The sequence below is a fragment of the Rhinolophus sinicus genome, chromosome 5 (assembly GCF_057876585.1).
Source record: "Rhinolophus sinicus isolate RSI-liver-muscle chromosome 5, RSI-T2T, whole genome shotgun sequence".
In the NCBI taxonomy this organism is placed as follows: domain Eukaryota; kingdom Metazoa; phylum Chordata; class Mammalia; order Chiroptera; family Rhinolophidae; genus Rhinolophus; species Rhinolophus sinicus.
In genome coordinates, this window is record NC_142505.1 from 108,759,816 (window position 1) to 108,785,394 (window position 25,579).

Genomic DNA, 25,579 nt, shown 5'->3' on the forward strand with positions numbered 1-25,579 from the left:
ATCACACAAAAGCACAGAACATTATAACACATGTGCAGGTTACACAGCAGAATACAGGGAGCTCATGGCCCACAGGCGCCCGGCCCGGACAGGAGAAAGCCTCCACCATGGGCCCTGCCCTCCTCCAAGCCTGCGCTTGGGAGTGAGGGAGTTTTTCCTCTGCTTTTTCCGTCTTCCCCACTTTCTTGTCACTGACTCCAGGCTTCGCTCTGGGCGAGGCCCACCTCTGTGTGGGGACAGTGAGGGTCCAGCGAGAGTGTGGCAGGCTCCAGGCTCCGTGAGGACCGGGCGGGGCTTTACAAAGAAAGACGCCTGGGTGTGCTGGCTGGAGCTCTGTCCTGGCCCAGGGTAATGCAGGTGCGACCTGAAGGGAAAGCCGTCAGGAGGAAGTGGGATTACTTCTGGTGGCGGCACCTCCACCCGCTGCCCGGGGCCCTTCTGTGCAGCCTCCCAGGTGCTGTTCCGGGGCCACCTGGGCAGCTGCAGCCGCCTGGGGCTGGTAGAGGAGCAGACCTGCAGCCTCGCATTCCTGGCTTTGCTGAGAAATCCGTCCCCTTCAGCAAATTGACAGCAGCTTGTTAAGCCTGGGGAGGGAGGGAGGGAGGCGCCTTTGCACGCACATCCCACATCTGAGAATATTTTGTTTCAAGTCAAGTCGGTGGCGTGGCGGGTGTGCAGGCAGGGACTTGCCTGTGAGGTTCACGGTCACAGGCATCGCTGCCGCGAGCAGAGCACCGCGCACAGACTGGAGGCATATTTCCTCAGCACCTTTATTGCCAAAACATCAAGTTTTATGAGCGCCTTTCTGGCATCTACTTTGCATGTGTCATTAATCCAGCGCTGGGGCCACGGGGAGAGGCTGCGACGGGGTTTCCTCCTTCCTGTAAGCAGGCGCTGCATGGGGGCACTTGCTTTAGTTTTGGCAGATGCCCGGGTTCCCTATTGTGTGGCACCTTTACGCCTCTTGCCCGCTGAGAGCCATGGGACAGACGTTTCTCCGATGAACAGAGTCGCTCTGGGTTCTGGACACCTGTCTTGCTCTGTGGGGACCACTGAGTGCCCCCCGTCCTCGAGCTCCTGGGGAGGCACTTGGTTTTGTCTTATGGCCACCACATGGGGTGGACCTGTCCCCGTCTGGCCAGGGAGGGAGGGGCCCCATTCTGCTTCTGACTGGCTTAGGGACCTGCTGTGGCCTTGTCACCTTCCCAAGCCCCACTTCCTTAGGGAAGAGGGTGGTCACTGCCGGCCCCCTTTGTGGTGTCTCAGGGAGGGTGACGTGAGGTAACGTCTCTTGGCGCCTAGTGCAGTGTCTGGCCTGCAGAAGCCTGTGGAAACTGCACACTCATGCTTCGTGTCCACTGCACGGAGGGGGACCCTGTGGGTGTGTTGGTGGGGAGGTAATCCGACAACCGTTTGTCACGTGTTCAGATGATGGCTCCTGGCCCCCAGCGGCTGCCTTGGTTTCCTCTCCTGGCAGAGTCGCTGCCTCACCTGACTTGGGAGTCTGTACCTCTCCAGAGTGGCCTGTGGGTGTGCAGGTTTGGCCCTGTCCCTTCTCTACGCCCCCTGCAGGTGCTATGCTTGTTCTGCAGCTCCCTGGTGTCCCTCTATCCGGGGACACCCCGCCCTCCCACTGCCCAGGAACTCAGGGGCCTCTCTCCTGCTTCAGGCTGGCTGCCTGGGTCTCCATTCCTCTGCCTGGCACCCTGTGGGCGCCTCCTCTGTGTCTGGACAGAAGCTTGACAGCCCAACCCCAGTAGGGAGACGCTGGAGCCCGGAGCCCACGCAGTGCCCCCCCCTCGGGCGGCCCTCCGGGCCCTGCTAATGGCTTTGCCTCTGGTTCAGTTTCCAGGCCGAGCGGCCCGCGCTGAACGTTGTCATCTTCCCCCTGCTGCACGAGGGCCTGACCGATGTCATCCGGGACGTCCCCATGGTACACCTGGACGAGATCACCTTATTTAAAAGCAGAGTGGCCGAGGAGCCGCCCAACCTGTGGTGGTGACAGGGACGGCTAGCCTGGGCGAAGTTGCTTCCATCGCCCGAGCCTCCCCACCTGCCGTCTGTCGTCTCCGTGGCCGAGGAAGCAGGACTGCCTGGACGGGCGTGTGGCCTCTGGCCGCAGTGTCACTGATGCACGTTGCGTGTCCACAGACCCCCGGGGAGCCTGCCGGACACCGGACTCCTGGCCGAGGAAGGGAGCCCTCTGCCCCGGCCATCCTGCACACCCATCCTTTCCCTGGGGCTTCTGATGCTTCCTCTTGCTTTTTCCTGTGAGGACTCATCTCCCTGTGAAGTTCGGGTTGAGATGGAGTGAAGAGCATAGGCGGGAAGAATCAGCTGTGGGCCACTCGGGCCCAGCTGTGGGCGTCCTTCACCTGAGACATGGAACATGCGTGCTGATTCCTTGGGGCCCTGACCAGGTCCCAAGGGCGCTGCACGGCCCCAATGCTGCTCCCCTCGCTTCAACCCCCAGGAGTGTCCCTCTGCTCATGTGTTCCTGGTCACCTGTCACCGGGCTACATGAGGGGTGGCCTGGGGATGACCGTGCGTGTGTGTGGATACGCTCACCCTGTGAAGTGTTCACACTGCCGTCCTCGATGGCCAGGCCAGTGACCGTGGGCCCGGGGGCCCCGCCTCGGGTCGGCTTTGAGTGTGATGCAGCTCGGCGCTCTCCTCAGAGAGACACGTTTTCACCCAGTTATGTCTCCGGTGTGTTTATAGCCAGGTGATGTCGGACGAGGCAGGGCCAGTGCGGGCAGGGACCCCTGGGGCGGGGGCTGCCAGGGTGGGGAGTCGGCTTCGGAGGCTGGAGCCCCCCTGGAATATCTGTATTTCTGGGGAAATACAGAAGCACAAGGCTTCATTAGAAAAACTTGAAAGGAGGTTTAAGGCTGAGTAGTGAGCAGATTACCCCATTTCAGATGGCTTTATTTAGCACTTTAAAAACATTCAGCGCAGCTATTCCAGAAATGAGGACCAACCTCCAGTGTCCAGGGGCTCCCCGTGTGCCCAGCTGCCGCCTCTGCCTTCTCCACTGCAAGACCCTCCCCAGACCTGGCGTCCGTGGCTGGGGGCCCCTGACACTCGGGACACGGGGCGGCTTCCGGCCAGGGCGCCTCATCTCCACAGGGCTGCCCCCCCAGGACCTTCATGCCTGCCTCCCTCTCCCTCTGGGCTGGGGGTGCAAAGCCCACCAGGCCCTGCTCACACTGCTGCTGCCCATGATCTGTGGCCTCCAGCCTGGCCATCTTTGTACTCTGTTTCCATGGTGACGGTCACCCCCATTCTCTAGCATGTCCTGCAGTTTACCTGCTATGAAAGGACCAGGGACTTGGCCCCTGGGCATTCCTTTGCCTGCCCTTCCCTGGGTTCTTGAGGAGCCAACAGTTCAGCAGCCCCCACGCCCCAAGGCGGAGGGGTCCAGGAAGCCTTTCGACGGTGGCCACAGGACGTGGGCACTCCGGCCTGGGGACATCATCTTCCTTAGCGCCCAGCAACTCCGGTTTTGCTCCGCGTCCCCTGACGAGTGGACGGTGTTTGCACGGGGGAGCTGGGCTGATCATAACTCCCCTTCACCCTGCTTTTCTTGCCATGGGTGCAGTCATTTCTTCTGCCCCCGTCCTGGTCTGCAGCTGGTGGCTCTCTGCCTCCACCAGACTCCAGCCTTTACCTTCACCTGAGAGCCACAACCTGGATCCGTCTCTTCTGACCTCACAGGCACAGGAAAGGCTGCCCTGGTCCCCAGAGGTAGGGCCAAGGTCCCTGATAGGGCCACACAGCTGTAGGCGAGGGTCTGAGAGGTGTGGGAGGGCCCCCCTCCCAGATTTCTGGGCATTTCTTTCAGATGGCGCCTAGAGACCACCAGGCGAGCGTGATGAGGAAGGGTGGTGTGGGGACTGACCACTTCCTGTCCTCAAAGCAAGGGTGTGGCTGGTGACAGCTTGACAGGCAAGGGGGACACAGCCCAGGACGGAGGCAGGTGGCCTGGCCAACTCCAGGACCCTCATGGACCAGGCTCGGCCCACCCCCTGGACCCTGGATGGCTCTCGGTGCCCTTCTCCTTTTATCCAGAGCCACCTGGGCTCAGGTACAAGAGTGACCTTCTCACCGGGAATTTGTACAGAGGCTGCGGTTGTGTTTTCTCGCTCTCGCCTGGATGGCTGTTGTCATGAGCAAGCAGTTTTACCCAGTACCATCATTTGTGCCAGTAGACAGCTGGGAGGGGCCATTCATGGGAGGCTGGGGCGCAAGCTGCCTTGGGAAGGAGCCCCCAAACAGTAGACCTTGTATTCTGTGTCCCCTGCAACCATCCTTTTACTTAGAGCAAGAATTTCCGCTGCTTCTACACCCAAGACAGGACTCACCAGATGTTAATAATGTGCTTATTCTCGCTAAGTGCTATTTTGGCACCGGTGTTAATTGCAATTTATATTCTGCAGCATTTTACGCTGGGAAAAGAACCCACCCTAATGGTCCCCAATTGGCAGAACAGGGCTGTTAAGCGGCAGACCATATGCTGCCTGCTGAGAGGGGGCTGGTCAGCACTGGCGCCTGTGTGTGTACACGTGTGTGCGTGCATGTGCATGGTGTGCGTGTATGTCTACACATGTATGTGTGCATGCTGTGTCTGTGTGTGGATGCACACTCGTGTGTGCGTGAGAGACCCTGGGGGAGAGGGAGTAAGCAAGGAGGGATCAGGGCATTTATCCCTTGTTCAAAGGGTCCCCTGCCCCCCTTGGCCTCCCCTCCTTCCTGGGCTGTCCACCAGGCCGTGCAGGTCTGCAGGTGCCCCCAGGGAGGCGCTTGAGCCTGAGGGAAGCAGAGACCACAGGCTCCCTCCCTGCTTTCAGTGGCTTTGCTCATTTTCACTGCAAGTATTTCTGTTCCAAGACCAAGGAGGCTGCATTGGGAACACATCACTCATACAATGGAGGAATTTTATCCCTGTCTCCACCAGGCCCCTGAGGCCACCGTGTGTGTCCGCGGTGGGAAGGTGCTCTCTGTTCAGGCCCGGGATTGCAGCCCAGGACAGGCCCTGGCAGTGGGCTCGGCACTGAGGGCGAAACTCCCTTAATCGCCCCCTGTGCTGGGACCCAGAGCTGCAGAGCACTTGGCGGGGGCGGCTGACGGGACAGAAGCTTGGTGGAGGCCTGGGCTGGGAAAGCCATGGTGGAGGAGCAGGGCTGCAGGAGGGTCTGAAAGCAACATGCTGCACCCTGATCGCGCCGATGCCCGGTTGCAGGAGGGACCCTGCCCCTGGGCATCTGCAGGTCCTCTGGGTGGTGCTGGGCAGCGGTGGCCTCCCACTTCCTCTCGTACTCATTACCTGCTTCGTTAGGATTTGAAAATTGTGGAGACCTTGTGAGAAAATAATAAATTAGTGGATGAGGGTGACGAGCATGGCGGTTGGCAGTGGGTCCCAGCAGTTGCAGCCATAAAGCCCGAGGTGAGGGAGACGTGGGACAGGGAGGGGGACGTGGGTGCCCATGTTCTTGTCGCCTTGCCCTGATTGCCCCCCCAGCCCCTTTGACAGGAAAGGCATAGGATTGTGTGGGAGGGGCTCGGGTACCCCTTGTGATGGTCACTGGTCCCATGTACATTGGGGGCGCAGGATTCTAATTACAAGTGTCCAGAGTCTGCTGGGCATGGTGAACAAATTCCCACAAAAGTTAAAAAAAACCCCAAATGTGGGTTTGACACCAGCCAACCAATGTCATCTAAATGTTGTCTAAATGACCCCACTTTCTAAAGCTCTTTCCAGAACCACTGAAGCATGGGGCTTTCTGTGAATATCACAGCGTCAGGGCACCTACCGTGCCCCGTTTCAGGACTGGCCCACCCGGGGATGCGGTGACCACGGGCTGCTTGTGGGCTGTGTGCAGGGCCTGGCTGAGCGGGTCGGGGCAGAAGCTGCTGCTGTGCTGAACCTGGCAAGGGAGGGACTTTCTGTGGAACCCTGGTTGGGCGGAGTGGAGGTCCCCCTGCTGTGCCCACTGTGGGTGTGGGTGTGGGTGTGGGTGTGGACACATGACACGCCCTGCTGCCGTGGTGTTTCTAGCCCCAGCACCCGCTGTCCCTCTGACCATTGCCCATCTGCATGTGACTGACGGGAGACAATCAAGCTCCGCATGTTTGTAAGGCCGTGGGGGTGAGTTGGCCAGGGATCTTGTGGTATGTGTGGGACCTAGGTGCTAAATGACCGAATACGTGTCACCTGCCTTCTGATGACAGACCTCGTCCATGTGGTGATACCCACTCCTGAATTTTGTGTTCAAACTACATTTTGAAGGGTATTTTCATGTAAATTTGTGGCATGTGGAAAGTTTCAAATAAAGTGGACTTGATTTAGAAACCAGGTCGCTGTGTGGTCCTTCCAGTAGGGATACTCCCGACCTTTCCCCTGGGACCCCCTCGCCAGTCCCGGACGGGGCAGATGCACTGCGGTCACCCACTGCTATGCCTCGCGGAGGACACGCTGTGCTCGGCTGGGTCGTGGGTACCTGGGTGGACCTGAGACCCCAAGAGGGGACCACACGCTGCCTGCGACCACCTGTAGGTGACTGCTGGGTCGGCCTGTGCAGCTGGGGAGGCAGAAGGGCTGAGGAGGCAAGGCCAGGCCCGGGCTGTGCACGGACTGCATGTGGCCTGGCACGTCCCCGGCACCGCTAGCGCCTCGTGACTGGCTGAAGGCAGGCAGGGCCCGAGGCAGTGTCGGCATTATGCGAGGGCCATGGGCACCGAGTCAGTTTTGTTTTCGTTTAATACAGCTCTCTATTTTAATTGTGGTCACAGACACATACAAAATTTACTGTCTGAACCATTTGTAAGTGTCCTGATCAGTGGCACTCACACTGTTGTGCAGTCGTCACAACCATCCGTCTTCAGAACGTTTCCATCTTCCCAAACTGACGCTCTGTCCCCATTAAACACTCGCAGCCCCTCCCCCAGCCCCTGGCACCACCTTCTACTTTCTGCCTCTAATAATTGGACTCGTCCAGGAGACTCATCTGAGCGGAATCCTGCAGCATTGGTCCTTTTGTGAGGGGCTTATTGGCAGCACCAGTTTTAGGCAGAAATTTCCTTCTCCAGACCTGGGGCTTGAAGAAGGGGCTCTGGCCGTAGCACAGAGGGGGAGGGGAGGTGGTGCGTGAGGCCGGGAGATCAGGGCAGGTGGGGAGGGGCCAGGGGAGAGGGTGGGCTCCAGGAATGCTGCAGGACAGGACGGGGACCGTCACGTGGACACAGGAGGTGATGCCTCCCCAGCTCCTGGGTTGGTCCTCAAGGTGAGAGTCACCTGAACCTTCCTGGTTGTACCTGAGCCAGTCACCCATGCTTGGCATGCGTCCACGGCCTCCCCATGATGGCTCACTTCTGGCCTGGAGCCAGGGAGAACACTGAGGGCCATCCTCAAGGGGTCAGGACTGACCTTCCCCCTTGGCAGGACTGACCCTCTGCACTGCTGAAGCCAAACTTGACAGCAGGGGGAAAGATGGGAGTGTGAGTACAGCCTTTACTTCAGACACAGGTGTGACTCGCTCATGAGGGCGACAGGTAAGTGGGAGGAGCAGCCAAGGCTGACAAACGCGGAATGTGCCACCTGTGTGGTACAGCAAATCAGCTAACATCGGGGTGTGGAAGAGCCCTTTGGAGGGGCTCACGGCTTCCATGGGCAGGTGTTTGGACAGGGCACAGCACGATGCCTTGCCTCTGTTCATGGTGTCTAGAGCCTCTGCCGGGGGATGGAATCTGGAAGCATCTGTACTCAAGTGTCTGGTAGTTGATGCTGGCCGTCAACATGGCCCTCAGCTGGGCCTGTGGCTGGAACGCCTGTGCGTGGCTTCTCTGTGTGGTCTGTCCATGTGGGAAGTTGGGCTTCCTCACAGCATGTCAGCTGGGTCCCAGGAAGACCCAGAGGGTGTGCTCTCGCCTTGGACATCCCATAGCATCCCCATTATGCACTGTTGACCGAGGCAGTCACACAGGGCAGGGGACACAGACCCCCACCTGTCAGGAGGCCTACTAAGGTCTCATTGCAGGTGAAACAGGAGGTTTAGCAAGTGCGTCCCAGTGGGGAGAGCCGCCGAGTAAGGCTGGGGCTGTGCGTCTCGCCCTGCCAGCTCAGCCCATGGCCTTGCTGGGGATGGGGGCAGCACTGTGCTTGGGGAGGGCCCCGGAAAGGCCAAGGGCCTGCACTTGGAGTTGACTGAGTGTGTGAAGGAGCGTGGCCTGAGTCAATAGGCTGAGCCTCAAAAAAATCACACTGACCCCAAGTAAAGCCATTCTTTGAAGCAAAGATGAAAAAGCCAGGAGCCGTGCGTTCCAAGCCGAGGGTTTGCTTAGAAGCCTGGGAGTCAAGGCTGGAGGAGGGACAGACGGCAAGAACAAAAAGCTTTGTCACCAGGGGCTTTGCACAGGATTTATTTATTGTCAGTGTTTCCCTTTCCTGATGGCAGAGGACAGCACTGTGGATTCCTGACCTTTCAGAGCTGGAGGGACTGAGGCCCGAGGGTCTACGCACCAGTTAGTTAGTTAGTTAGTTAGTTAGCTAGTTAGTTAGTTGTCTGTCTCGGCCACAGAGCCCAGGCCTGAAGACAGCCGGGTTCAAGGATAGCTCATCCCCTCCACGCTTCTGGCAGATCCGCGGCCGGAGCCCCATGGAGAAGTTGCTAGATGTGTTTGGCCTCTCCTCCCCCACTTTCGAGGCAGCACACAGTGCAGCCAGTGAGAGTTGGTCAAAAGGAGGACAGACCACCTGCCCCTTGAGGGAGGAGCAGGAGGGTCCTACAAAAGTCAGCCCTCGGCCTGGGAGCCCCACGGTTTGCTCGGCACCATGCAGGCCTGGGGCGGGGGTGGGGGGAGGAGGAGCAGGGGCCAGGGCTGGCTCTCTCAGGTACTAGATGCCCACCTGAGCCAAGTTCTAGGCTGAGGTAAATGCCACCCAGGAGGGGACCGGGCTGAGAGAGGGGAAAGGGCCACAGTCGGGCTGGGGATCAGCATGTGGAAGGGCCAGGTCCCTCTTCTCAGATGGGCCTTTCTCTCCAAAATGGCCCGACACCTCTTGTGTGGCGTCTCTTGCCTTTGTGCCCCCGTGGAAGGCCGGCATCCTCTGCTTCAGGACTGGTGATGCTGAGGCACGTGACTGAGGTCGGCCCTTCCTGGTGGTTTCTGCTTCATTGCTCAGCATCACACTTGTCACAGGGCCACTAGCTTTGGCTCCTGCGGCTGCTCTGGGCCGATCACGGGCTTCCTCTCTCTCCTGGGGGACGGGATGGCTGGACGGGATGGCTGGACGGGTGTGTGAGCACACAGCCAGCACAGACGGGGCGCTAGGTCCCAGCTGTCCCTCAGTGACTGCTGCTGGGCTGGGCTCTAAGCCAAACCTGCAGGGAGGGCCTGTCCGTGGGGAGCTGGGTGCCACCGCTGCCCCTTTAAAGACATGCCGTCAGTCATGCTCAGGGGCCTCCACACTCACAACACACATGCCCAGCATTCACACGTATTCACGTTTGCCTGCACACTCATTCACACCTGCACACTCAGATTCAGACACCCTCACACACACTCGTACATATACACACTTGACATTCAGTCACGTGCACACACCACTCTTACACGTTCGTACAGGACACGCACAGTGTTCCCATACTCATTGCCCATTGCTCTCTCGCATGTACGAGAGATATTCCTATAGTCACACTCATAGGCGTTTGCTCACTAATGTAACATGCACACGCTTCCACAAAGGGACCGACTTAATTTTACACACCAGTGAGTTTACATAACCAATTCAATTAAAGGTAAACTTTTCCATTATGTTCATCCCAGGAAATCTGAAAACCAGAGAAGGAGAATCCAGGGCAGAAGAAATCACCCACATCCTCACCAGCCAGAGAACCTCTGCTGGCGTTTTACTTGCGTCCTTCGAGTCCTCGTGTCATGCTTTTAAAAATCTTCTATAGCTGTGACCATTCAACTTAGGGGCCTGGTTTACAGCCACCACAGTGAAAGCACCTTGTGTTCTTGCACACTCGTTTTAATGATGTGGCTTTGCTGTCACCTGCCCGCTGGCCACCCCTGCTGTCAGACGATTAGGTTGTCTCTGATTAGTTATTCTTCCAGGAAGGCTACTCCAGACATCCGTGTGTTGGAGCGTTTTTCTATATTTGGAGTTATTTCTTTGGGAGAGACTCGTTTGTGAAATGTCTGGTCTAAGGATGGATTTTTTAAGGCTGGGATGGAAGAGCTTTCAGGAGGCTGTAGGAGCTGCGTGACAGCGCGGGAGTGGGCTTAGCCTCTTTGGGTAGGATGGGCTGGCCCGCACCTTCATCCCTGGCTTCAGAACGCGGAGGTCACCTCCCAACTGCAGACTTACTTCCCTGCTTTCAAATGTACTAGTTGCCCAGGACATAAAGGATTATTAAGGCTTATAAATTAACAAATGCAGGTAAACTGAAATTCATCGACTTCAGATGATGTCAATCCTACCCAGTGGTGAGTCCCCACAGTCCCCAAGTTTGTGTCCCGGGGCCAGCAAGCTCCAGCTGGCTATGCCATCAGAGGACTGTGGTCTCAGGCAGAGCCCAGACGGCTCCCTCCCACTCACCTCTTACGCAGGCCTCGCGCCTGGGTCCTGGCGGTGTCACACCAGGCTATCTGAGGAGGTAGGATAGGGCCCCCAAAGATGTCCACACCCTGATCCCCACCCCCCACGACAAGCTTACGCGGCAAAGGGGAATTAAGTTTGCTAACCAGCAGACTCTGAGATGGGCGGGTTATCATTGTGGGCCATGTGTAATCAATCACGAGGGGCCTTGAAAAGAGCAGAGGGAACAGGAGAGAGGAAAGCACAGATGGCCGCATCAGGACTCAGCCCAGCGTTGCTAGAGGAAGGGGCCATGAGCCAAGGAACGTGGGTGCCTCTAGAAGCTGGAAAGGGCAAGGAAACGGATTCTCCCTGGAGCCCAGATGACTCCGTGACTTTAGCCCTGAGAGACTCATGTCAGATTTCTGGTGTCCAACTGTGAGGAATTAACCCGTGTTGTTTTAAGCCACTAAATTGTGGTAATTGACACACTATTAGCAATAGGAAACAAATAGACCGGCAGAGGCTCCTCTGCCTCTCCCATCCTTCCTGCACTCTAGCCCTCCAGCAAAGTGAGGGAGAAAAACAGCTGGGCACGAAAGAATGACCAGAAGGAAACAGCCACCATTTCTCCTGAATGGAAGGTGTTCTGCTGACTTCTTTTTCTCTTCTGTTTTTTTCCAGATTTTCTACAATAGGCATGGATGAACTCATTCTGAGATGTAAACAAAACAAAACACATATAAAAATAAAATGAATAGAATAACTTCATTGAAAACACATGATAGTGTGGAACTGGGAATGAGACCAGGCCACGTCCATAGCTAGTAAAACAAGCGTTGTCCTGGAGTGTCTTGATCCCCAAGGCAAGTTGCAGGACTCATACAAGACATGATGACCTGTTTTGGTGAGGAAAAACATGCCATCAGGATGTTTGTGCACTGGCCGTCCATTATTGGGGGGGTCTTGGCGGAAGCGGGCTTCCAGCATGAGGCTGACGCAGGCTCTTGGGAGCTGGTGAGGGGCAAAGTTTGGGCTGTTCAGACCCATGCTGGGGGTGGAGACGGCCCTCCTTAAATTGGGATGAAGAGAGCCCAGAGCCAGCCCTTGGGTGGGTCCAGGCGACCCCCCCCGCCCCCGTATAGGAAATGGGGAGCCAGAAAAAAAGCCCTGAGCTTCGTGAGAGGCTCAGGTCTCCTCCCCCGATAGCCATGACCTGCCCACTGGCACCCGCCCCAGGCCCCATGCCAGTGGACACTCAGTGCATCTCCAAGGCACAAAGCAGCCCTCCCTTGCCTGGCGAGGAGTGGAAGGCCTGCATTTCTTTTAACCTTCTCTGTTTTAAAAAAATAAAACACCAATATAAAAAAATCACACAAAACAAACCATTTGATGAGTTACCGTAAAATGTTGAGAAGCAGATTTTGCCACTCACCCTCGGTCCTGTGATGACAGCCTCCCCCGCTCCCTCCTGAAGTAGCCAGTCCCCCGCCTGTCCGAGTGACCCCGGCGCTGTGCCGCTTTACCCACCGTTCCCTACGCCGCTGCCACTCGGTCTTGCGCGTTTTAGTTTGCTGTATCTTTTCCCCCCCCCCAAGATCTCTCTCTCTCTCAATCTTCATTCTCAGCTCCTTTCTGTTATTCATAGTTTGCTGCATCTTTTAAGTCTTGTTCAGCGGTTCCTGTCCATCCCTTTCTTTTTTGTTGGCCCGGGGAATTGCCCACGTCTGGAGTCTGCTAATTGCATCCCGTGATGCCGTCCAACACGTCTGTATTCCCGGTAAATTGGCAGCTGGATGCAGAGGTTTGGGTTCAATCCTTGGGTTCAGTTGGACCTTTGGGTTCAATTTTTAAACAATATTCTTTTTTTTTTTAACTGATTTTGTTTTAAGTGTAATTTTGGGGATAGGAGTACATTCGTGTGATTCACAATGAAGAAGTATCAGCAGATTCCGAGTAAGAAGCCCTTTCTTACTCCTCTCCTGCCCCTCACTCTCCTGGTTCGCCTGCTGTTCTACCAAGATTCAGGGATTCAGTCGTTTTTCTTGAATAAACAATTCCTAGTTGCTGCAAGCTTCTGATTAATTTCCAGAGTTCTGAAAAACTTGATTCTGACCATTTTTGCCAGTTTTTCCTGTTGCTTTTCTGGAAGGGTGAATTTTCAAAGGTTTTTCCTCAGCCACTTTTGTCCCTCCCACCTCTGCAGTCCATTTTGACAGCTGTGTGACATTCCACTGGATGGATGGACGTGGACTTGTTAGCCTGCCCTGTGCTTGGGCACTGAGATTGTCCTCAGTCTTTTGTGATTCCGTACAACACTGCAAATGAACAACTTGAATATCTGTCATTTTGCACAAGTGCAAGTGTCCATAAAATGAATTTCTAGAAGTGGAATTGCTGGGCCAAAGGCTCCATGCATTTGTAATTTAGATAGATGCTGCCCGGATTGTCTTCCGTGGTGGCCGGTGGGACCAATTTACGTCCCACGAACAATGTACAAGAGTATCTGTTTCCCAGTCTTGCCAATAGAGGGTGTTCTCTAACTTTTGTATTTTGCCAATTTGATGGGTGAAAAATAGTATCTCAGTATAATTTTACCAACCATTTCTTTTATGAATAAAGTTGAGCATCTTTTTATATATTTAAAAGTCATGAGGATTTTCCTTTTTCTGTTTTTTTTTTTTTAAATTGATTTCCAGGCTCTCTCAATATTAGTGAGACGAGGGCCTTTATTTTTATATAAGTAAATGTGTGCTTCCCCACCTTTCTTACACACCTTGCTCCCAAGGACCTGGAGACCTCGGACGTCACAGATTCTCTCAGCTCCACACGGGCTGCTCTGCCCTTGGGGGGAGGCCAGGGCCCTGGGCCCTCCTGGGGGCCTTGGCTGTCTGATGAGTCAGGCTCAGGACACACACAGGTACCAGTGGTCTGTCGGTTGGATACGCTTTGCCCTCCGCTAGGGTTGCCCTTCTCCTCTTGTGACTTCAGCAATCTTTACTGTGTCCCCCCAAATCCAGAGGACTTTGACAGTAGCCTTCCAGGAGCTCTCCCCGCTTTGTCCCGGGCCTTCCAAACAGAACGCCCTCTGTGTGTTACTTCTGTGCCTTGTTCAGACTTTCACTGCTAATTTCCATTATCCTACTGAATTCGGCTTTCCAATCATTTTTTTTTTCCTAATAAAATAATGATCCTCATTTGAAAAAACACAGAGAATATAGATAAAACATAGAGAATATAGATAAACAAAAGGAAAAATAATTTAGTCTCAATGTTAATAGTCCAGAGTGTATCTTTGGACTTCTTTATGTGTGTGTGGAGATAATGAAAAGTTAAAGTGAGATATGCCCTACAAGCAACTTTGCCCCGTGCCCTTTATGTGTTGTTTATGTGGGGCATGTGTTTCTACCTCACACACTTTTCTACACCATGATTTGTGACAGCTTTAATTTTTCATGAGTTGTTTAACTGATCCCCAGTGGTTGGACATTTAGGTGGTTTCTAAGCTTTTTGCTTTTATAAACAGAGTGGCAGCAAGTGTTCTTACAAACTTAATATTTGTGCACCATTTTCCTTCAGAACAGAAAGCATTCTTAGAAATAAAATGTCAAGGTCCAGAGTTCTGTAGGAGTTGAAGTGTCAGTGCACACTGGTGTGCTCACCCCCAGAAAGAACAGGCACCGTCCCCCAGTAGTGAGTAGGAGCATGGCTTCGTGTCAGGTGGCCCCGTTGGCTCATCTGTTCCCTCCCCCATGGTCAGATTGCCCCAGGGAAGGTGCTGACCAGTCTTTCCTGTCCCAGAGCCCAGGCTGGGCATGGGCTGGGGCTGGTCGCTGAATGTTTGGGGACATGGAATCAATCAAAGAGGGAGGGAGGAGAGAGTCCCTTCAATCTAATTTGGCTCATGTCAGTCTCTGTGCAACACTCGTGTCTGGAAAAACAAATCTGATGCTAGGGATTTTTATTCCTAAAATGTGTTTAAAATTCTAAATGTTAAAACCAACCAACCAACAACAATGACAGCAAACCACGGAAGCAGGAATGCAGCTGCTCTTACACACATGGCCCGCCTTTACACGGTGGTGGGTTATTCTGGGCAGAGGGCAGGCCTGGTGCAGGGCCAGGTGAGGCCACTGGGCAGGCAGGCAGTAGGCTCTCCAGGCTCCTGACCCCTCCCAGGCCCCTCTCCTTAGCTTGCAGTCTCAGTTCGTTCTTCTGTGTCTTCCAGGCCTCACGTACAGTAGGTCCTGAGTAATTGTGTGCGGTTGGAGCTGGTAAAGTTGTGCTGTGGGCACTTTACGTGTGTGTGCTCTCCTCAGAATGACCCAGAGCCAAGTGTTGTGATGCCCGTTAGAGATGGGGAAACCAAGGCCCACACCAGGCCGGCTGGGCTGGGGGCTCACATGCCCAGCCCACAGGTCCTGCTGACGCCGTGCACTTGTCAGCACACAAAGGGCCCCTTCCTTGACTCCCTCCTGGAGCCCCAGCCAGGCTCTGCTTTCTGCCTCCCACTGACTGCGCCCAACTCAGGAGGTGGGGACAGATGCCAGAAGAAAGGTGGGTGGAGGACAAAAGCAGAAGGGGCGATTTATGGCATAAACATACCACTTGTGTGTAGAAGAAAAATATTTTCTTTGAACAAACAAGACTCTTAGCCCAGTTTCCCAGAAGCACTATTATCTCAGAATAGTGCTGCTTCCAAAGAAGAAAAAGAAAATACGGTGAGGGAAAAAGGAGAGGAAAAAGCCTTTGTGGAGGAAGGGGGGTGCAGCCGGCAGGGACAGGGCTAGTGGGATGACAGGCCAGGTGCCTCAGCCATCAGATTGGGCCAGACCCTGCTGTCAGGACTTTGAGCCCGTTACAAACACATTTGCTGATGGGGGTCAGGGTAGGGGCCCCCACACGACATTGAGTGCCCTGAAGGTTAGGATTTGTTTGGGGTGATGGTAAAACTAAATGGTTTTGGCCTCTCCTGCCTTTTGGGGCCAGCTGTACATTTGATCAAGCAACTTCTATGCCCTCGTGCCAATTGTTTAGTGGACCAAACCTGGACCGAGGCAGAGCCTGGTGGTCCACCTCTGCAGACCTGTCTCCAGGACGTCCATCAGCAGCCCCTAGGAAAAGCCTGGCCCCGCTGTGGTCTCCCATGTCAGACGTGCATTTGCTCATGAATGCTGTCAAAGTGCCTGCCTGCCCACCTCGGAGCAGGCAGTGTTGGCATTTCTGCTCCGTTGAGATGTTTCACTATTTCTGCAAAGGCTGGCTCCCCTCTTCTGCTCCCTGTCCCTCTTGGGCCCACATCCTTAGGGGTGAAACTCCTGTACAATGAGAAAGGCCTTGGGGAGCCCTGGGCCTGCTCATGCCCGGCTGTCCTGTTGGGGGGCAGTGGGGATGTCCTGGAAATGCTGGGCATTTCTCCCAGGGGGCTCTCTGCTGTGTTGCCCGGCAACTGGCTGCTCCTTATCAGCTCTCAGACAAGCTCCAGCCAAATTCTGAAATGGCCCCACCTGTTTTTCAGTTTGTGGTTTAGGTTTTTAAATTTTATTTTAGGAAGTGAAATGAACAACACTCATTCTGGAAGGGGAAGATAAGGCTCGGATCCACCGGAGCGATATCTGCTGGAAAGAAATCTCTTTTAACTTGTGGGCAATTTTCCAGTGCAGCTCAGTGGTGCGGAAGCTGGCGGCACACTCGCTGAGGGAATTGGATGGCGGGCTGTGGGCGCGGGCCAGCCCGGCGCAGAGGCTGGGGTGGCATTCTGCCGGGATGAGGCCTGGAGATCTGGTGAACAAGGGGCCTGACCCTGTCCCCAGGCCAGCGACCGATGCCTCCCATCCTGCCACTTGAGGCATCGTAAGCCTTTGCTACCCAAGAGCTAAATTTCCCAGGCCAGTGTCAAAATAGAGCTTGATCCTCCCCGAAGCTGGAGAGGCATCCCTTGCTCTATTGCCTCCTGAAACGGTTCTGTCTGGCTTCTGAGGGGACCTCATTTCTACCTTGATGTCTCGGGGTGAACTCCATTCCACCTCCTGCCTCAGAATGTGTACGGGAGCAAATAACAGATAACTTAGCTCAAAACAGTTGAACAACAGAGGGGATTTACAGAGGGGATGAAGAAATGGTATGGGTGGACTTCAGGTCAGGATCAATCCAGCAGCGCAGTGTCTTTAAGGGCTCAGTTGGGAATAGTCACTGGCCAACTGGCTGTGGGATTCCTTGTTTATTCTCACCCCTGAAGCAATCTCTATGACTGGGAGATGAGCACACCCTGATTTGCTTAGACCAGCCAACACCCACCAAAACATGGGGCTACTACAGAATGGGGGTGGGACAGATTGGATTTTGAGGAGCACACAGCATCCTCTAAATCCTTTCCTGACACACAAGTGTGAGGACTGTTGTGGATCGTCGTCAGCCTGCAAGTCTGTGTGTTCTTCGAGGGGACAACTCTTGTTCAGTGCTCAGTGCCGTTCCCGCCCCATCTCACGCCCTCCCCTCTGTATGCTCTCCTCTGCCGGGCCTGTCTCCTTTCACGTCTTCTGATGCTCTGTACCCCAGCACAAGCCTTTTCACAGGCTGTTGCCTCTCCTGGAATGCTGGAGAAGGAGAGAGAGAGACAGACAGACAGACAGACAGACAGACAGACACAGAGAGATAGAGAACGAGACAGAGAGAAATGATATTAACAGGTTAATGGGGTGGAGAGAGGAGGAAGAGGGGCCCATAGGGAAAGAGAAGGTGAGAAGGGGTGCCTGGGAGGCCGGGTTCGGCTGCTGGCCAGTGCGCAGAGCCTCTCCCAGCCTGACCTGGGGCTGCTGTGAACACGTCATGGCTGTGGCTGACTTGGCCAAGCTCCCCTGACATTCTCAGTGCCTGTTTGGATGGGGAGGACCAGCAGGTACTCAGTGCTGCCATCTGAGTGATGGTTGGGGCTAGTCTGTGCCGTGGTGGGGGGATGGGAGAGGAGGGCAAATTCTAGCCCCTCCCTTCCCTCCATGGACCAGCCTCCCCTTTGGGGCCAACTGAAATGGAGGCTTTCGGGACTTTCAGGGCACCAGGCTGCCGGGTGTGAGGCTGGGGACAGTTGCTGGACCAGACCTGGAGGGCAGCTGGGCTGCAGCAGTACGCCATGGTACCCAGGGTGTGGTGGGCGTCAGAGGAAGGACGGGTGTCCCCTCGGCCACCAGGGTCTGGCCAGGCATTGCCAAGTTGTTGGAATCAGAAGAGCCCAAGCTGAAGAGGGCAGAAGGGGAAGCTGAGGCCCTGGAGGCGGGGGCCAGCCCAAGACCCTGGTCCTCCTTGGGGCTCCTGAGCGTGGCCCCTTCCCTGCAGCCACCGATGGCCCACCACCCTCTCCCGAGGGCCCAATAGGGGAGGTGGTTCAATGTCTATAACCAGCCCCCACCACTCTGAGGAGCCATGTCAGGGGGTCTCCAGAAAGGTCTCTCACTCTCCCTCTTTTTGTGTATTGAGGTCCAGTGCAAGGCTCCAGGGACAGTGGGCCTGGTCAGAACTGCCGGGCACGTGTCCAGCTGTCTAGCTGGATTGAGTCTCCCTGTCATCCCATGAGATATGGGCCCCAGTCCCAGGGAGACCCCTGGAGCAGGGGGAGGGGCCTGGAGAAGGCAGTACCTCAACTGGAAAGGGGTGAGGGCCTCCCACTGCTCAGCCCAGGCACAGCAGGGATCTACAATCATGGCAGTGCCGTGGGGGCACCTTGGTGGGGGAGACAGTCCCCAGGTGACAGCAGGGCCTGGGAGATCACAGCTGGTGGGATGTTCTAGAAGGGTTTGCTGGATACAGAGGAAGCTGGGAAAAGTATGCTCAGGGCCCCCAGGTGGAACCAGCAGGCCACGTGGCCTGGCCTGAGGGTCTGGGCCTTTCCCTGTAGGGCGCACGCAGGGTGCTGAACAGGGCCACAGGGAAGCTGGGGCCAGGGCTGGGCTGTGACAGTTTCCCAGGAGAGGGGTGTCAGCCACCCCAGTGAGAGGTGACAGCTGTTTGGGTGAGAGGTGTCAGCTGCCCAGGTGAGGGGTGATGGGCCCATGTCAGGGAATAGAAGAGATGGAGTGAAGTGGTAACAAGCCAGAGGTGTGAAGGAGGGGGGGACCCAGAGGAGCTGGGGTGGATGGGAGGACCCCCACCTTCTGGGCATTCAAATGAGTGGCAGGGGTCACTGTGCCTGACATGGGAAGCCTGGAAGACAGGTATGATAAGGATTCAGCTGGATCTTCTGAGTAGGGGCCTGTGGTAAGGACGGGGGTGGGGTGGGGAGGCATCAGACAGGGGCTGCAGGAGTGGGAGGTGGCTTGAATGGGAGACACAGGTGTTGGATGTGGGGTGAGGACAGATGAATGAGGCAGGTGGGCGTGGGGGCACAGGGTTTAATGGGAGTAATGGGAGCTGTTCCCAGAAGTGGCATGTTGCTGGTGGGCCCCACCCATGTATCCACATCCCCATCTGCCCCAGGCGACCCCACCCCAGCTGCCTCTTGCTAGGGGGCTGCTAGGTCCACCCAGGTTGCTATGGTGATGGGATGCATGGCCAGCAGGTGTCAGCAGAGCCTGAAGAACCTATAAGAGCAGGTGTGGCTGGGTGGGGGGCACCCGCAGCCCCTCTCCTGGGCCCTCCTCCTGCTGTGCCATGAGGGACCCTCTTGAACCCTGCTAGTCCCAGCAGGGCCCTCAGAGCCTGGGGCAGCTGCCCCACCATTGCTATGAGGTGCACAACCAGGGTAGCAGGACCCTGGAATGAGCCTGTGAGGGGATCCTGGAGGAGTTTCTCCCTATGGTAGGCCAATGAGAACCGGCTCTGCCACTGAGGCACCTGGGGCAGACACCACTCTCTCTGAGCCTTAGTTTCCCCACATGAGTGCCACAGAGGGTGCTCGAAGGCTTGTCTGGAGCAGGGGCCCTGTAAGAGGTCGTGCCCTTGTTTCCCCCTCAGGCCGGAAGCATCTCTGGGTCAGGCTTTGCCATAGGAAGCAAGGCACACACACTCCTACACATGCACGTGGACGGCCCACACAGAGGCACAGTGTGCATTTCACGCCAAGCCGCCGTGAACCACTAATCCCATCGCACAGAATGGTCCCCGAGGCCCCAGGAGGCAGGAACCCCCTGCTGTGCCCCTCTCTGAGCCTCAGGTGGGTTCCTGGCCCAGAGGCTCTGTGAGAGGGGCCCTAGGAACCCCTCCCCTTCCCCTATCTGGGCCACAGGACTTCAGGCCATGTGACTGAGAGCTGGGGAAACTGAGGCAGGCTGGCCTCAGGTGAGTGGTGGAGGGAGCAGCCAGGGAGCGAGTCCGTGCAGGAACGAGTTGAATCCATAGGGCTCTCTCTCCTCCTCCCTGAATGTCGCCAGTGCTGGGAAATGCTGAATCCTGCTCTTTCCTAAACAAAGTCTCCACTGCCTCCGTTCGCTTATTTCTGCAGAAGTAAATTGATGAGGCTGTGGAGGAGCCGGGTTTGAGTGGGTGGGGGCTTCCACCAAGTCCCTGTACCTGTCCAGGTGGGTGCACCTAGCCTGCTGGCCTCCATGGCCCCTGGGGCCCACCTGGGGCAAGGAGGCCCAGGCTCATGGTCAGTGGTTCAACTTCTAGATCTCTAGCCTTGGAGGATGGAGAACGTCCTCCTTCCCCTGCCACATGGAAGGGCTGACAGCCTCGGGCCCCAGGCTTCTACCCGTCACCTGCCTGGAGCGGGCCTCCCCCCGGCCCCACCCTACTCCCTGCGTGTGCCCCTCTAGGCATACTTTTCCTCCCAAGGCCTCTCTGGCCATGGCAGGCAGGAGTCTATGCCAGAGCCCCGACCATTCCGTGCCCAGCTCACAACAGGGGACTAGCCATGTGCCTGTCTCTCTGCGGGTGTCGGCCTCTCAAGGGCACAGACCGTGTCTCTAAGACTATATTTCCTGATTATAAAAGCAATTGCTTTCACTGTAGAAATGTTGGAAAACGTAGAAATAAGAAAGGGGACAGACATCGCTACACCCACCTCTGCTCTGCTTCTGGGCACATCCTCCCAGGCTCGTTCTGGGAGGCCCTGGATGGTGGATGGGGCCACGGTGTTGGGTGAGGTGGGTGGATGCCCAGGGGCTTCTCGCAAGGTCTCCTCCCCCACTCCTGATCCCTTTAGCTGGCCGAGGACGCTCCTACAAAGCTGGGCTGAAGCAGCAGAGTTTCTCCTCTCTGCTTTCAGCAAGTTGAAACATGTAGTGATTGGAGGGAGCCCCCCATAAAGCTCCCCATTGGGGCAGATATGTCTCAGGGAGGCTGAGAGAGAGAAGACGACTCAGGCTCTCATCTGTCTCCTGCCAGGGATGGGCGGTGGTCTGAGGCAGGTGTCCTGGTGCCCTATGGCTCCACCCAATTGAGAAAGTGCTTGCAGGCCAGGCCAGAGGCAGAAAAGACTGGTCCACCCCTCCATCATCCATCCATCCATCCATCCGTCCGTCCACCCATCCATCCACCCACCCACCCACCCATCCATCATCCATCATCCATCTACACATCAAGTCATCCATCCATCATCCACCCATACACCCATCCAACTGACATCTGCTGTCTTAGGGACATCTACTGTCTTAGGGCAGAGACTGAGGCAGGGCTTTCTTTTTTTTTTCTTTAATACTTTTTTTTTGGCGGGGGAAGGGGAACAGGACTTTATTGGGGAAGAGTAGTGTGTTTTTCCCAGGACTCATCAGCTCCGTCCAAGTCAAGTTGTTGTCCTTTCAATCCTAGCTGTGGAGGGCGCAGCTCAGCTCCAGGTCCAGTTGCCGTTGTTAGTTGCAGGGGGTGCAGCCCACCATCCCTTGTGGGAGTCGAACCGGCAACCTTGTGGTTGAGAGGACATGCTCCAAACAACTGAGCCACCGGGGAGCTGAGCGGCAGCTCATTGACTCATTCTAGTTGTGGAGGGCGCAGCTCACTGGCCCATGTGGGAATCGAACCGGGAGTCCTGTTGCCCAGAGCTCGCACTCTAACCAACTGAGCCACCCGTCTGCCCTGAGGCAGGGCTTTTGTGCAAGGGCTCCACTGAGGGAGAGCTCTCAGGTAAACCCTGCAGGGAGTGAGGGAAGCAGGGCAGGGCAGGGGGAAAGCTCAGTAGAACGTGACTTTGTCTGGAGCTGTCTGTCTTCAGCTCGGAGCTTTGTAGTGTGAATAGCACCCAGAATCGTCACTGCCTTGAGGCTGGGGGCCAGCCCTTTGAAACCCTGTATTAATCCACCACTGGCTGTCGGAGTTTCCTGGGGCCGCTGTAACAAAGTGCCACAAACAGAGTGGCTCAACACAACAGAAATTTGTCTCTCAGTTCTGGAGCTAGAAGTCTGAAATCAAGGTGCCAGCAGCTCCCTCTGAAACCTGTCTGGGAGAATCCTTCCTGCCTCTCTCCCAGCGTCTGCTTGTGGCCAGCCATCCTTGGCTTTCCTTGGCTTGCAGCTACATCACCCATCGTCACCTGGCTTCTTCCTCTTCTCATGAGGACAGTCATGTAGGATTAGGGTTCATCCTAGTGACCTCATCTTAACTTCATTTCTCTGCGATGCTCCTAATTTCCAAATAAGGTCACATCCACAGGTATCCAGGGTTAGGATTTCTGCATGTCTTTTGCTGTGGCGGGGGGCACAATTCAACCCACAACATTGGCTCTGGGCTGCCGCAGCTCAGGGGTGGAGCGTAGGGCTCTGTAACCTCTCAGGAAAGCCAGCTCCCCTCAGCCGAGGGCAATTTTTGGAGAAGGGGCAGCTGTGAGGTGTTAGCTGCCAAAACTCACAGAAGCAAGAGAAGGTGCAGCTGTTGGCAAGGGCTTTTGGGAGGGACACCAACCATATCTGTCACACCAGGGGGCTGAGTTGGCTCATGTCACCAAGAGGAATGAGCAGGCCCTCACAGAGGGGACCTTCTAAGAGGAAGGGTACAGGGTAGACCTGCCAACAACGTGCTGGTTGCAGAGTGCCAGTGAGCTGGGCCGTGGATGGAAAGGCACTGGGTGGTGGTGGGCAGGGTGCTGTGTAGGAGTGGACGGTCCACAAAGCCCCCTCGGGGGGGGACCAGGCAGTCCCACCGCCTGTCCCTCTCTGAGCTCTTTCCTCTGCAGCAGAGTGGAGGGACCACAGTGTGACACCAGTCCCCTGGGAACACACAGAAGGGACAGCTCTGGGCCAGGAGGCCAGGAGCCCCGCACTGGGCAGGCAGCGCAGCTTGGAGCTCTGGAAAGGCAGTTTGGTTTTGGAAATGGGGCTCCTGTGATTTGTTCCCAGGATACCCTAGGGAGGCCCCCTCCCGGCCAGGCTCTGGCTGGGGAAAGGAGCTCAGTGGACAGGCTGGGCGGGATCCTGGGGAGGCCTAGACTCAGGGCACCACCTCCTGCCCACTGGGCCTGCGGAACCTGCAGCCTTCCCTCTCCATCCTTGCCCCATCTCCATCTCAGAACCCCCTGGGGGCACGAACCCACTTGCAGAGTCCATTGCCCCAAGTTCATTACAGGAAAATCAGGAAGGACAGATAATGACAGAAAAAAAGAAAAAACCTTCAACAAACCACAAAACACCTCTCCTCCCCCAACACTCTGCCCTAAAAGTCTGGGTGTTTTCTTCCAGACTTTCCTTGGGTGAGAAAAATGAAATTCAGTTCAAAAGAGTGTTTATGGAAAACAGATTCTGTGCCCAGTGCTGGCTGAGCCTGGGGAGCTTAGCCCTCTGTAGCCCTTGGCTGGGATAGGAGGTGGCACTAGGACCCCTTCCCCATGTCCTCTCACCGGTCGCAGGAGTGGGCCCCAGGGTTGGGCTTGAAATGTATTCTCCTCCACCATGGAGGCCAGAAGTACGAGGCTAAGGGTCGGCTCTTTCTGGAGGGTCTGAGGGGGCCATGTGCTCCAGGCGTCTCCCACTTCTGTTGGCGGCTGGCAATCCTTGGTGTTTCTTGGCTTGAGGATGTTTCCCTCCAATCTCTGCCTCTGTCTTCACACATGCCCTGTGTGTGTGTGTTTGTGTGTGTGTGTGTGTGTGTGTGTGTGTGTGTGTGTGGTCTTGTCTCATAAGGATACTCATTGGATGTAAGGCCCGCTCTAATCCAGGATGATCTCATCTTGAGATCCTTACCTATCACACCTGCCAAGACCCTATTGCCAAACAAGGTCACATTCTGAGGTTCCAGGGGGACATATCTTTGTGGGGGACACCACTCAACCCACTATACCACTTGGCTATGGGTGGCAGGGGGCTAAGAGGTTGCCAGGACATGAGATGGTCAGCGAGAAAAGTGGGACAGTCTTGGGTCAGTGGGACTGGTCGGTCACACCGGTATTGAGTGGGGGGGTGTCTTTGATTTTAGGTCCTATATAATCAGTGGTGGGCTCCTCTAGGATGCTGCACCACTCACCTGCCGGGGTCGAGGGCGCCCCATGCCCTGCCTGTAGGCTGGGAAGCCAGTGGGGACGTGGGAGCATAGAGATGGGGAATGGCGGCCCTGGGCACAGGGTGGGCACGCATCCATCGTTCCTGTGGGCACCGTGGGAGATGCCTGGGGCCTTAGGGAACCTCCTACCCAGGGCTAAAAACGCTCTTAATTAAAATGGGAAGCTGGCATCACCTTGGGCCAGGAGCTGGCCTCTTCCTTGGCAAGTCGGCTGGTTTTAAATCCCCAGAAGGGATCCGTCTCCAGGGACAACCTGGTTCCAGGAGGAAAAGAACCAAATGAAACTCCCCACAGTGCCCTTTCCAGGCAGCCGGCTTCCTGCAGGAACAAGCCTGGCCCTATTGCAACCCTGTGGGACAGGCCAGGGGTGAGGGGCAGTCTGCCCTCCGGGGGCTCCCGAGGGAAAACAGGGTGGGGGCTTTACAGCTCTCAGGGCAGGGGATGGACGTCATATCTGGAAGCTGTGTCTCTGTCCTGGGCAGGGGGTGGCGTGTGGGGAGCACTCAAGGCGCAGGGCGGGGCATCAGGCTTCCATAGAGACACCTGCCCCCTGACCTGCAGACCATGACCCAGTGCGGGGAGGGACACGGGAGTGTGGGGCTGACTTTGGGGTTTCCTTTATTCCCTGGGGCTCTCCTTCTCTTCTCCACTTTACAGACAGGGCCACTGAGGCCCAGGGATGTAGAGTGACCTGCCCTAGGCGAAGCGGTGACTTAAGCGAGACCCGTGCCGCCTGCAGCCCTGGCACCACATGGCTCTTCACCCAGCCGGAACTTTAGGCCCCAGGGTGGAGCTGAGGGTGGAATGTCAGGCATGAGGGGGCAGCTGGAAGGCATTTTTAGAGGGGAAGGAGGAGGAGACGCTGGTGCCGCCCAGGGCAGCAGGTCCTTCTGCACACCCTGGCCCTGTCATCAGCCCTCTGCACCCCCACCTTACTTCAGCCTGGCGCCCGCTCCCCTCCCTGCCGGCCCCTCCAGCAGGAGGCCTTTCTCCCAGGCCGAGGAGGCCCTTTGAATCCTCTGGTTTTCGATCTGGGAGGCCGTGTTTTAAGCTGCAGAATTCTGGACCTTGTTCAGTCTGGTCTCTGCTCCTCTGGGTGGGGGTGGGGTGGAGGTGAGGCCACACAGACCTGGGTCTGCCGCGCAAGCTGCTTCCTCCCCGCCAGGCTCAGTCCTTCATCCCAGAGCTGGCCGGCCGTGGGCCCTGCAGTGGCTGGGGGGGCGGTATTTGATGAGCTTCCCAGGATCCACGGCCTGCCGGAGCCCGCATGCAAGAGGAGCCAGTGTGTGTCTGTTTCCATCCTGGCTCATGCCACCCTCTTAAGCTCTCACTGTCCCCCAGTTCCCAATACGCTCTCAGAGAGGAGGTTGAGGGAGGGAAGGGCAGACTGATGGCTGAGAGGCTGGTGTGGGTCACATCTCCCCACTGAATGACCTCATTTCAGCCACATTTCCTGCAGGTCCCCTATGGGACATTGCCTCTCGAGGTGATAATATCTTCAGCCCATTTTGCAGGAATGGAAACCAAGTCCCAAGGGAGCCATGGCAGGCCCAGTGCTCCTCTTGCAGGCCCCGCTGTCGT

The 25,579-nt window shown here is 56.3% G+C and overlaps 1 protein-coding gene across 6 annotated transcripts in view; it reads left to right on the forward strand.

The window, feature by feature from the left end:
* Nucleotides 1-13,150, forward strand: part of FBXL18 (F-box and leucine rich repeat protein 18) — a 38,046-nt gene extending 24,896 nt beyond the window's left edge. For 5 of the 6 annotated variants that reach the window (XM_019753651.3, XM_019753652.3, XM_074313964.2 and 2 more), the window contains one exon: nucleotides 1,846-6,352. In XM_019753651.3, coding sequence (XP_019609210.2) covers nucleotides 1,846-2,002 — 157 coding nt within the window. In that variant the 3' untranslated portion in view covers nucleotides 2,003-6,352. Of the gene's footprint in view, nucleotides 1-1,845; nucleotides 6,353-11,266 lie in introns of those variants that run through there. The other variant, XM_074313962.2, reaches the window with a different exon arrangement.
* The last annotated feature ends 12,429 nt before the right edge of the window (nucleotides 13,151-25,579 follow it).